The sequence below is a fragment of the Adiantum capillus-veneris genome, chromosome 19 (assembly GCF_014529385.1).
Source record: "Adiantum capillus-veneris isolate H3 chromosome 19, ASM1452938v2, whole genome shotgun sequence".
Classification (NCBI taxonomy): Eukaryota; Viridiplantae; Streptophyta; class Polypodiopsida; order Polypodiales; family Pteridaceae; genus Adiantum; species Adiantum capillus-veneris.
The window spans coordinates 78,853,318-78,866,559 of NC_140949.1; the positions used below are offsets into that span (position 1 = coordinate 78,853,318).

The 13,242-nt window shown below is 38.7% G+C and overlaps 1 protein-coding gene across 1 annotated transcript in view; it reads right to left on the reverse strand.

Moving 5' to 3' along the window:
• Positions 1 to 6,899: 6,899 nt before the first annotated feature.
• Positions 6,900 to 13,242, reverse strand: part of LOC147434290 (uncharacterized) — a 249,312-nt gene continuing 242,969 nt past the window's right edge. Inside the window, exon 2 of the mRNA XM_086489609.1 lies at positions 6,900 to 7,275. Within this exon, the coding sequence (XP_086345735.1) occupies positions 6,900 to 7,275 (376 nt within the window). The remainder of the gene's footprint in view (positions 7,276 to 13,242) is intronic.

Here is a 13,242-nt window from a genome sequence, read left to right on the forward strand (position 1 = left end):
TGAGCATGACAGGAATGTAGGTCCGATTCAAAGATGTAAACCTTCAAATGTAGATAGCTATAGATGATGGGCGGTAATCCAAACCACTAAGGTTCAGGCTCATATGCAACACGTGCCCACTTGCATTAATTTTGAGACAACCAACATGTGAGCTTGCCACTAGAGTATCTCGTGCCTCAAGAGATGAGTCAAGATAAATCTCGTTGAAGCTTCTATCCAATGCAAGCTGGACATCAAAAACTTTGTTGTCTTTATTTGTGTTATGTGCTTCCAAATTTCTAATTGTGATTATAGTGGTGTTGCTGCTACACAATTGACAACAAGGTCGTCCCCTAGTCCTATACACTCTTGTAAATCTACATTTTGTACAATGCGTCTTAACTAACACATTGTTGATACTCACAAATTGTAGAAGCAAAGATTCGTAAAAAAAGAAGACTTTTTAATCTCTCCTCTCCAACATGAGGATGTTATCCTAGGGGCACCATGGTTGAACCGCATGGCTGCCAGAATGAAGTTCCTTTATAGGAGAATCTATTTCACCTATAGGGAAAAGAGCATGTACATAGATGCTAACAAGTCGTGGAACACCATATCCGTGGTAAATACGGTCGCCTTTTATAATTCAATGAAAAGCTCTATTTTTGCGTACATGACTTTATTTAGAGAATCTATAAATGATTTTAATGTTTTCACAAGTAGCAATAAAGGGAATCAAGAGGAATTAGAGTTGTCTAATTTCCTAAATGGATTCCAAGATGTTTTCGTTGATGACATCCCTAGTGAGCTACCTCCAAAATGAAGGGATGATGACCATGCAATAGAGCTTCTACTAGGAATATCACTGCCTAATAAACCTCCTTATTAAGTTTCACAAGCTCAACAAGAGGAGATCATGAGGCAAGTGCATGAATTGGTGGAAAAAGGGATGGTGAGGCCTACCTCCTCTCTAGTCTGTTCACCAGCACTAAATATGATTACTATAAAACAAAAGAAGATTTCTCGTGCCGCGGATAGAAGATCTATTTGATAAGCTATAAGTTTTGGCATCACAAATACTCTAGCCGCGTTTAAACTCACGTCGGACAAAAATTTTCAGGCCACTCAAATTCTCTTGAGGAGTAAAAGTGACCCCTCCAGGCAATCTTTCAAGTTTTGAGAGAGAATAAGCTTTCCATTAATCAAAAGAAAATTGAATTTTTTTCTACAAGAGATTCAATATTTAGGTCACATTATCTCTCAAGATGGTATCTATATGGATCCATCAAAGTTGGAGGTAATAAAAGCATGGCCTAATCCAAGGAATCTGCATGAGCTAAGAAGCTTTATTGGTACGTGCGCATACTATAGAAGCTTCATAGCAAAATTTTCTCAAATACCAGGACCATTACATGACTTAACAAAGAAGAATGTTAAGTATTCATGGACAGCTAAGGAGAAAAATGCTTTTGACAAGCTCAAAGAGAAGCGTACCTCTCAACCAGCCCTTATGATCCGGATCTCTTAAAACCATTTGAGGTCCAATGTGATGCTTCTTGTGATTTCCTTAGGGTAGTTTTGCTTCAAGAAGGGCATGCCATAGCATATGAGAGCGGAAGGCTCAATATGGATAAACGAGATCCATATAAGAGCCGAAGGCTCAATCTGGATAAACGGACCCTCTTTTCACAATAGGATCCAACGACCCCTTGACAAAATCTTGGTTAGCCATAAACGTGACTCGGACCTTGAGATCATCCCAGAACTCCTTGAAGAATTCAGTGGTCAAACCATCCCAACTAGTGGACTTCTCCTGGCTAAGAGCTTGCAATGCAAGCGAGCACTCATCTTGAGAAAAAGTCATCTCAAGACAATTGGCTTTAGGTTGGGGAATTTTCCTTTTGACACTCTCGAGAAACGTTGCTCTGGCTTCATCCACTTCTTGAGAGCATGTCTCTGGTTGGCCAATGATTTGGCTTAGATGATAAAGCATCATCCTAGCCATTTTATCTTGGACTTGTGTAGCATTCCCATTCTCATTTGTGAGCAAGTGGACGGAGCCCCGAATTTTCTTGATTTTCAAGGCCCTAAAGAAGTTGCTTGATTAGAGGCCTCTAGCTCAAGGAAGGTCTCCCTGAAAATCAATCTCGCCCTCATGACCTCCTCAAGCTGCAACTCGGCCACATTGGCTTTAGCTTCGAGCCACCTTTTGTGTTCTTCTTCGGAGGCCAGCCCAATAGTTTTTTTTGGAAGTTAGACGAGGAACCTCCTCTTTGAGTTGCTTCCAATGCTCTTCCCGGGCCTAGATAGTTTTTCAATCCTAATACTATCGGCACTATAAGTAAGCCTCCATTTGTAGTCATGTGGCATGTGTTTGGTGGACCCACGCAAGGCCTCTTTGGGCATGAAATTTGCTCCCTACTTAGAGACTTTAAATGCCCTAGTATGGCCAACTGCCTTCGACTCTCTCTCTCTCTCTCTCTCTCTCTCTCTCTCTCTCTCTCTCTCTCTCTCTCTCTCTCTCTCTCTCTCTCTCTCTCTCTCTCTCTCGTTGTTGGGCGCATTTCTGACACCCCGTTTTTAGTAAATTTGTACATACGGACATGACGCCCGATATCAAAAGTGTGTGTGGGCTTTCTTTTATTGGGGTTTTTATCTTGCTTTAGCAAGCACATGTATATGCAATGCAAGTCGCTAGTCTAGTGACAGTCCGGGCTACTGTAAGTGTCCGTGAGTGAGTTTTTTGAAGTGAGACTTGTATATAGCTTAAATTCATGTGAAAACTTAAAAAAGTTCAGCCAAACTCCAAAAAACTGCAGGTTTAAGATCGTTGTGCCTTCTTGATGGTTTCTGTTGTAGTTTTTTCCCTCGCCTTGCCTACTCTACGTGTAGTCGTGTCGGGACAGCTTCCTGTTCACATCAATTTTTCATGTAGCGGCGTGTAGATTCAAATTTGGTCATATTCAGATTTCTTTCCAGTCATTTTTCAAGATTTCTCTCAAGATTTAAAGTGACCCAATTGGAGTTGTGCTCTTCAGGTTACGACTAGTTCTCTGCAGGGTTATAGCTATGGCAGCCTAGTGGCAAATTGTGTGCAAGCAGATTGGGAGGGCATGTATCTATGAATTGTGGAATTGATGTTGGATTTGTGGGTTTGTGATGTTCAATGGTGAAAGGGGAGGCCCTTGTCTTCATATGCATTGGTAGGCGTGTGCTGTAAATCCATGCTTTGGCAGGGTTTTGCTTCTATGGGACATAGTCTCTTGGATGGATGATGGCCAGTAAATTCCCAAGGGGACTACTCTTGCTGGACTTGTGGTGTTTCAAAGGGATTTTGCAGAGCTTTTGGTGTCTTTTAGTTCTCTTTCAATGCTCTTTGGTGACATCGCTATAGAAGTGTTTTAGTTTGCTTGTTCCCCAACAGTGTTTTGATGCTTGCCACGGAGGATCTGCTACAAGTGACCTTCAGTTGACAGATTTGATAGCTATGGTGACAGAGTTTCCAAGGTTCTATGGCCATGTCGGTGAGGATGCTGATGCATTCATTGAGAAGATGGAGTTTTCTTGTTTCATTGCAAATAAGGAAGATCCAATGATTATGCTCAAGATTTTGTTCTTTTGCTTGAAAGACAATGCAAGGACATGGTATGATGAGTATGAGTCTTGGTTGAAATCATCTCAACCTTCACAAGTGATGACTTATCATGAGGTCAAGAAGGTTTTCCTTGAGAGTTTTAGTAAAGTAGAGGACCCAATGGTTGTATGGCACTCCATTGAAGGACTTGTGCAATGTGATGGTCAAAGTGTAGATGCCTTCGTCAAGGAGTTCAATGCTTTGTGAAGAAGACTGTGTGTTTCTTTGGGAAGTGATGCTCCTCTTCTTATGCCTAAGAGTGTATGTTTATGAAAATTTTGAGGGCTGATTTGAAGTTAAAGGTTGAGCTTAAAAGGCCACTTACATTTGAGGATGCAGTACAGATTGCAAGGCATAAGGAATGGAAGTTAGAGAGAATGCAAGAGCTTGGATTGGAGGGTGATGTGGAGCCAAAGGTTTCTCTATGCATTGATGTAGGTAAAAAAAGTGCCTCTGATGCATTATTATATCATGATGGTTCTCTTGAGAAAATGAATCAAGTATGTACTAAGGAGAAAGAGGCTAAGAAAAATGCTCTCATTATGCCATCCTTGTTGTTTAGGCCACTTAATTGTGCTTTACATGCCAAAGGTGATGTTTCTACCAATGTGAAAGTTAATGAGAAGAAAAAGGATGCAATTAGTGAATTCTTAAAGAATGATCATGATAAGAATCAAGGAGATGCCATTGTTGATATGTTTAATGTACATACACAGAAAGATGATCATGTTTGTGATGCAAAAGTAGATGTTGAGTATTCCTCTCCGTTATGTGAAGTCATTGAGAATGATTTACGAGTCAATGAGGATACTTATATGGAAGTGAATGATGTGAATGAAGAGCTCTGTCAAATGTATGCTATTGTTGAACCTTTTCCAATAAATGATGATGCTATCGAGCATGTTGTGGACCTTGCTAATGAGGAGATTTTCCACGAGGAATCTCGTGCTTGTATCTATGATGATGTATGTACCCATGCCTTGATCCACAAGGGGAATTTGGAGGTTTTTGAGGACGTAAAAAGCCATAAAAATATAATATGGATGCCTAATGATGAGATGGTTGATGCTTTTTTGCTTGATCCTTATGATGAGGATAGGAAGCTATGTGTAGAAGATGTCTTACCTATCAAGCATGATACGGTTGAATTGGATAGAAGCTTCGTGAAGAGTGGGGAGAATGAGATGGATATGCATGAGAATATAAGAACGGCTCAGGTATAAGTTGAAGACTTTTTGGACGAGATGTTAAAGGCTTCCTTGCATGCTATAATGGTGAAAGGGTCTTTCTATGTTGTATTTGTTGAGAGTCCTTTATGGATAAAGAGGATTTGGATTCTACACATGGTTTGTGCTTTCATATTAGGAGTGGGAAAATTGATATGGCTAGTGTTTCTTCATGCATTTTGTGCTTATGTTGTATGGAATTTTGATCCAGGTGGACAATATGTTTATGCTACTACTGAGCATGAATGCTCTAGCAGACTGGCGGGGGGTTTGGCAAACTATGTTGGGCGCATTTTTGACACCCCGTTTTTTGTAAATTTGTACATACGAACATGATGCCCGATGTCAAAAGTGTGTGTGGGCTTTATTTTTGTGGGGTTTTTATCTTGCTTTAGCAAGCACATGTATATGCAATGCAAGTGGCTAGTCTAGTGACAGTTGTCGGGCTACTGTAAGTGCCCGTGAGTGAGTTTTTTGAAGTGAGACCTGTACATAACTTAAACTCATGTGAAAACTTAAAGAAGTTCAGCCAAAATCCAGAAAATTGTAGGTTTAAGCTCGTTGTGCCTTCTTGATGGTTCCTGTTGTAGTTTTTTCCCTCGCCTTGCCTACTCTACGTGTAGTCGTGTCGGGACAGCTTCCTGTTCACATCAATTTTTCATGTAGCGGCATGTAGATTCAAATTTGGTCATATTCAGATTTCTTTCCAGTCATTTTTCAAGATTTCTCTCAAGATTTAAAGTGACCCAATTGGAGTTGTGCTCTTCAGGTTACGACTAGTTCTCTGTAGGGTTATAGCTATGGCAGCCTAGTGGCAAATTGTGTGCAGGCAGATTGGGAGGGCATGTATCTATGAATTGTGGAATTGATGTTGAAGTTGTGGGTTTGTGATGTTCAATTGTGAAAGGGGAAGCCCTTGTCTTCATATGCATTGGTCGGCGTGTGCTGTAAATCCATGCTTTGGCAGGGTTTTGCTCCTATGGGACATAGTCTCTTGGGTGGACGACGACCAGTAAATTCCCAAGGGGACTACTCTTGCTAGACTTGTGGTGTTTCAAAGGAATTTTGCAGAGATTTCGGTGTCTTTTAGTCCTTTTTCAATGCTCTTGGGTGACATCGCTATAGAAGTGTTTGAGTTTGCTTGTTCCCCAACAACGTGTGCCAAGAATCTCTCTTGCTCTTTGTCTTGTGCACATTGTTTGTCTGTGTCACTCGATTGCCACGTCACACTAGCCAAACTCAATTTCTCAGGGAGTGGAAGGGGATCCCCCTTCTATAATAGTATAGATCCTCTAGGTAGTGAGTGATGTAGGCCCGTGTAGAGTCTTTGTAGAGTTCTCTCCTCTTTTTATGGTTTCAACTTTGGGTTTTGATGCTTGGAAGTTGCACATAGAGCAATCTAGCTATTGCAAATAAGTGTGTATGTGTGTGTGTGTGCGTGCGTGTGTGTGTGTGTGTGTTTGGGGTGGTGGAGAGAGAGAGAGAGAGAGAGAGAGAGAGAGAGAGAGAGAGAGAGAGAGAGAGAGAGAGAGAGAGAGAGAGAGAGAGAGAGAGTCCTAGGCCTGAAAACATATGATTTTCAAAAGAAATATCCTAGAAAACATCATTATGTGTGTTGAATCATTACATGCTTTAGTTTCTCATAAGTTATCTAGCTTGTTAGGAAATAGTAAATCAGAGTTTTTGCATTAGCCATGAGATTTTCTTTTCTTTCTATTGAGAACGTTCATTTGTTGGGCATTCATGGAAGTGTTGAGACTATGCTTGGGTGTTCTTCAAAAAGTAGGCCTAGGCCCAGTCACATGTCCATTGGTGAAAGCTACCATACATGAGGCCTAAAACACACGCGCTCGTGCCCGCATGTGCGCGCACGCACACAGACACACACAATTCCATTTCAATCGAGTAGAAAACAAGATAGTGCAGATGAAGAGACATTCTTGGATCAAAGAGAGTACTGTGGATTCCAATCACAAAGCTCAATTGCAAAGACACATGGGGATTACAAGAAACCAAATCATGGAATGGATTATTAGGAGCCTTATAGGAGTGATGGATGACTAGATGGTGGGCATTTCAGTAGCTTGTTTGGAGGAGAAGGTGGTAGTTGTGCTGCTACGCAAGAGCACAAAAGGAGTTGCATTGGACATGTTAGATTGTTTGAAGTATGTAATTTCATCCTCAATGTATGCGGTGAAGCCCACAGAAGGGTCCTCAAAATCTACAATGTAGTATGCTTCACACCTTGCATTTAAAAGCCGAGGACAAGGCAAAACAACACCTTTAGCTTTGGAAAATATAAAGAAAGTGAGTTCGCTTATCGGCCAATAGCCTTCCACCAAGAAATATTCATCCTCTCCTTTTTCTCTCCAACCCAAAAGCCTTCCAGTGTGTACATTTTGGATGAGCACATTGTCGAAATGTGATACTGCAAACCTGCATTAGTGCTCATGGTAAATGATGGTTTTTCTCCATGCAACGCCCACAAGAAAATTTAGAAATTTTCTCATGTAGGAAAACGGAGTCTTTTTCAGTGTTTTTCATACGATGCATAACATCATGAGCTTTTTCTCGAGAGGCAGCGCATACCTAGCTAGGTACAATTGGGGTAGGGTACCACCAACCCCCCCACCGAGCCAACGTTCCAAATCGGTGTTGCAAGTAGCCTTGTATGGCATGCAACAAGTTATTTGCGAGTCTTGTTTCTTGCAAGCAGAGAACGTGTGATGCCATTAGCATGGAATTTGTTATAGTCTTGTTAATGTGTTTATTAAAAGACACAACATTTAGTGATTGAATGATGATATGTGTTTTTGAGTAAGCTTCCAATGTATTCTGGTTGGAGATTCATTTGGCTTGTACTTGTAAGCAATTCTCCTAGCGCGGTTTGGTCGACTTTTATATGGGAAGGTTGTTGTATTCTTTCGAGTAGGTAAAGTTTTGATCGTCTTGGACAAGTGATATTTTTGTGTATGCAATGCCATGTGTTCATATGTGTTTGGGATTGAAAGCTAGTGTTTGCAATGTGAGGCCTTGTGAATGGTGGATTGTTTGTGCACTAGCTCGTTGTAGTGGAAATTGTGATCTTGGAATGTATTCAAGTATTTTTTGCCAATGAAACTCACGCACCACATGTTCTACTGGAGTCCATACTCTCATAATGCTCGATGAGTATAGTGTTTGCTTTTTGTAGCATTTTTTCTTTCCAATAATAGGGTTTGCAAAATGAACCTACAGTATTGTTTTGTTTATTGTTTTTGTGAAATTTTTGTGCCATTAATCAATCCATCAAGAATGTCCAATCTTCCTACACATAGCTCGATAACCATGCTTGTTTTAGACTCAGAGTGGCATGCAGCCCTCCAGTTAATTTGGGATCTACTCAAATATTTATTGTTTTGTTGCATGATGTGTTACTTTTATTGATGGTGATAAAAGTGTGTGGTTATCTTTCTATTTGGTTGAATACTTGGAGGTTGTGGGTTTTCTTGTCTTTTTTGCAGTAAAATAGATGAGAAACTTGATGGCTATTTGGAACGGGTCTATAGTAGTTTTTGTTAGGTATTCTAAATCATCATCGCTATGTTGCCCAACTCAAAGTCTACTAAGGATGTTTATGAATATTGGATTGCTTTCTCGCATAGTTATTGCGAGTTCATAGCACTTTGGAAATGTATGCCAATGTGAAGGAGACACAATTTCTAATAGTGTATGGTTTTTTTGCAAAGATCCATGTATCCTTCACAGGGCTCGCTTGTCATAAATTTACACATAGAATGACATCCAGCCACCAAATGGTTTTTCATGGATTTGTTTGATTGCATGCAAGCGTGAGTTAGTCATGGAGAACACACTAGAGCAAAAAGACACCTCATCCCAAACTACAATTTTTAAATCTTTGTAGAGAAGGGAAAGTGCATCCAATTTTTTAGCGCTTAAACTTGTTTGCGATGATGCAACTAGGGGAAAGTGAAGATCAAGGTGGATAAGATAAAAGTTTTACTTGTTGATGCTCCTTCTACGAGGAATAGATGGGTTGCTTTGTTAGGATGAATTTCATTTTTTGAGCATTACATTGTTGAGTAGGTGCCTTTGTTGGGGGTTAAGTTTCTCAATGCCTGTATAGTAGTCATCCGTTGTCATTGTGAGGTTGAATTTCTATAGATGCATTTGCATTTTAGAGCATTGTGGCATGTTTTATTCATTGAGAATATCTACTTGATGTGGTTAATGTGGATCATTATTTGTTGAATTAATTGTGGTTGGGGAGAGAATGTATTGTTTTGTTAGTTTTTCTACTAGGGTGCTATCTTTATTGAAATTTTTTTCATTTGGTTTTATGGTTCATCATATGATTTGTGATTGTTCATCATATGTGTTCCTCTTGAAGAAGATTCTTTTAGATGTTGGTGCTCATTTGTGATCCAAGGGAGGTATAGCAAGCATTGTTCTCTGTAGTAGTCTTCTAGGCTTTTGAAAATATTATACTTTACAAATTCTTTGATCTTACCCTTACAAGTGTTTTGTATGTTTTTCCATCCTGTTTTATTGTTGACGCGTATTCAGCCAAACATAGATGGTGGAGTTTTTTTGGTCTTTCAACGTAATAATTTGAAAGAATATGTCTTTCTTGAATGACTCAAGCTTTTGCAAGGAGGATTTTCTTTTTAAACTTAGTGCACATTCTTCAAAAGAGTTAGTATTTATGTACGTGAAGTCATGAGTTTCATTATGGAGTGGCAATCATAGTGCTATATAAATTGCTTGTTGCGGACTAATTTGTTGTGTGCTTAACACTAGAATGGTAACAGGACACTTTTATGTCCTTGGACACTTTTGTGTCCTGTTAAGTGACCATTTTGCTTGAATTATTTGAAGAGTATGAAAATGAATTTCTAGGTGCTATATATCCGCAAAGTTGCCTTATGAGCTGAAAAAACTTAGCATTTTTTTTTTGGAGTATCAATCTCACCATTAGCCTTACTCTTGCACAACATTTTTGAACCTAAACTGTGTGAAAAAACGGGTCCTATTGTTGGCTTTTTTTCAATTTTTGGCAACTATACAACTATAAACTTCATGTTTGTGAGGTTTAGATGGCTAGAGGTTAGGACTTCATAGTTCTCAACATGTTTTGATGCTTGTAGGGAGAGCTAAGTGTTGAAATTGAAAGTTATGACCAATTTACAAGAATTGCATAATACTGTTTTTTTGGCCAAAATTAGCACTTTTATGATTTTTTCGGTGGCTTTCTTGATATCCAAATTCAATTTTGATTGTGTAAGTGTAATGTATAACATAAAGCTAATCTTCCTTGAGTTTTGGGGGACCTAATATGCTATATAGCATAGTATATGATGATGGTTGAGTTTTTTGATTGCTGAAGAATACGATACATTTTAGAGTAGCAAGTATAACTTTCTCAATATTGCTAGTTTCGTAGGCCAGTTGTGTGTATTTTGTAGGTAGTAACCATATCTAATCATATACTACACTTGGCTAGATATTGAGTAGTTTCTATGGGTTTCTAGAGGTCATAATGCTAAACCCAGTATTTTCATGTTTGTTGTATTTATCACTTTATCATTGCCCCCAAGGTTCCAATTCTAAGATATCCATTATCCTTTTGACATGATCCATGGCTCCTTTTGAATCCAAAGGCCCAAAGGGAACCAAGAAAACATGTATATAGTATCTGTATTGTGTGTGACTATAGAAACTTTGATGATAGGTCCGCAGAATGGCAAAAATGCAACTTTTTTGTACCTTTTTTTTTTTGCCCAAAACAAAATTAGTGAGGTAAAAGCAACCATATGTTTTGGTCACCAACCCATTGAAGTTAATGGGGCATTTTATCTCACGTCCTACAAAAATCCCCACTCTTATTTATATGCAATCAACCGTAGGAAATTGTTGTTTTAGGCAAAATGCACTGGTCCATCAACTTTGGAGGCTTGTAGTGACCAAGTGATGAGAAAAATTACAAGTTTCTTATTTTTTCCATATGTAGTAGTTATTGAACTATAAGCTCATGAAAGGATTTTTCAAAATGAGTGGATCTACTATGGTTTTGGAATTTTTTTCCAAAACCCTGAAAGGACACTTTTATGTCCTGTTAGGTTACCATTCTAGTGTTAAATAGTGTTGCCTATCTTGCATAGTCTCTCAATAGTTGTTTCATTATCGGCCATGCATATGTCAAGATGGGATTTAATTGCTTGGATTATTGTATTGTCTATTTTTGTCATGTATAATGTGAAGTAGCTTTTTGAGCAAAGCTCATAAAAGAGCACTTGAATAATAAAATGTACATATTAATATACATATCCTTTTTCATAGGCCTAGATCGGTCAAGCCTTTTCCACCTGTTAGCTGCAATAAATAGTAAACTAGCAATTCCATAACATACCTCTCCGTTGGAAAGCAATTGTCCTCAGTTGTTGCAAAGATAAGAGTCTGCAAACAATACTTGTCAAAAATAGTGATAAGTATTCTTTGTCAAAATATCACACAGTAAAAGGAAAATTTATTAAACCAAACAACATTGCTTTTGCCTACCATCATCCACATACTACCTATTCTAGTGTCCCACACCACTAGAATGAGAAGTATATGTCATACCCTGATGAATCAGGATATCATTGGTCACACTGATTATTTAATAATCAATTCTCATCAATGTCAAGCTCAATTCCATAAATACTGCTAGAGTCAAAAGTGAGATGGCCTTGCGAAATAGAAAAATAACATACTTCATAGCATAAAACAATAGGTTTGCATACCTCGACAACTACAACTAGCACATAATCGAACGATACGCAGCACACACACACAAAGAGAGAGAGAGAGAGAGAGAGAGAGAGAGAGAGAGAGAGAGAGAGAGAGAGAGTAGCGAGCACATGCAGACGCACCTCCTAGAGGGGAGTGCTACATTGGCACGGCAAGAAAGAAGTGAAGAGACGAGAAAAGAATAACGCAGACACTGGGTGCAATCTCCCCCCTTGCAAGAGTGAACATTTCCCTCTTCATTTATAGATTTCTTGAATGGTCAAAGTGAGTACAAACTGGCTAGCCGGTCATAAATGGCCAGAGCTCATAAAAGAGCACTTAAATAATAAAAAGTACATAGTATAAATATCCTTTTGCATAGGCCTAGATCGGTAAAACCTTTTCCAGTTGTCAGCTACAATAAAAATAGTAAAATATCAATTCCATAATATACCTCTCTGTTGGAAAGCAAATGTCCTCAGATGCAAAGATAAGAATCTGCAAACGATACTTGTCAAAAACAGTGATAAATATTTTGGGTCAAAATATCACATAGTAAAAGGAAAATTTATTAAACCGAACAACATAGCTTATGCCTACCGTCATTCACATACTACCTATTCTAGTGTCCCATACGACTAGAATAAGCAGTATGTGTCATACCCTGATGAATCAGGATAGCGTTGGTCACACTCATTATTCAATAATTGATTCTCATCAATATCAAGTTCAATTCCATAAATACTGCTACAATAAAAAGCGCGATGGCCCTGCAAAATAGAAAAATAACATACTGCACAGCATAAAACAATAGATTTGCATACGTGGACAACTACAACTAGCACATAATTGAACAATACACAAGCAAAGAGAGAGAGAGAGACAGAGAGTGAGAGAGAGTAGAAAGCACGTGCATATGCACCTCCGAAACGGGAGTGCTATGTCGGCAGCAAGAAATAAGAGAGGAAGGAGAAAATAATAACGCAGACACTAGGTGCAATCTCCCCCGTGCAAGAGTGACCATTTCCCTATTGCACGTATTTGATTTATAGATTTTTTGAATGGTCAAAGTGAGTACAATTTGGTAGGTCAGTCATAAATGGCCAAAGCTCATAAAAGAGCACTTGAATGATTAAATGTAAAATAATATACATATGTGTTTGCATAGGCATACATTGGTCAAGCCTTTTCCACCTGTCAATTGTAATAAATAGTAAAATATCAATTCCATAACATACCTCTCCGTTGGAAAGCAATTGTCCTCAATTGCAAAGATAAGAATCTGCAAACGATACTTGTCAAAAATAGTGATAAGTATTATCTATCAAAACATCACATAGTAAAAGGAAATTTTAATAAACCAAACAACATTGCTTGTGCCTACCGTCATCCACATACTACCTATTCTAGTGTCCCATACCAATATAATAAGCAGTATATGTCATACCTTGATGAATCCTGATATCATTGGTCACACTCATTATTCAATAATCAATTCTCATCAATCTCAAGCTCAATTCCATAAATACTGCTACAATCCAAAGCGCGAGGGCCCTGCGAAAGAGAAAAATAACATACTTCACGCCATAAAAAGATAGATTTGCATACCTGGACAATTGCAAATAGCACATAATT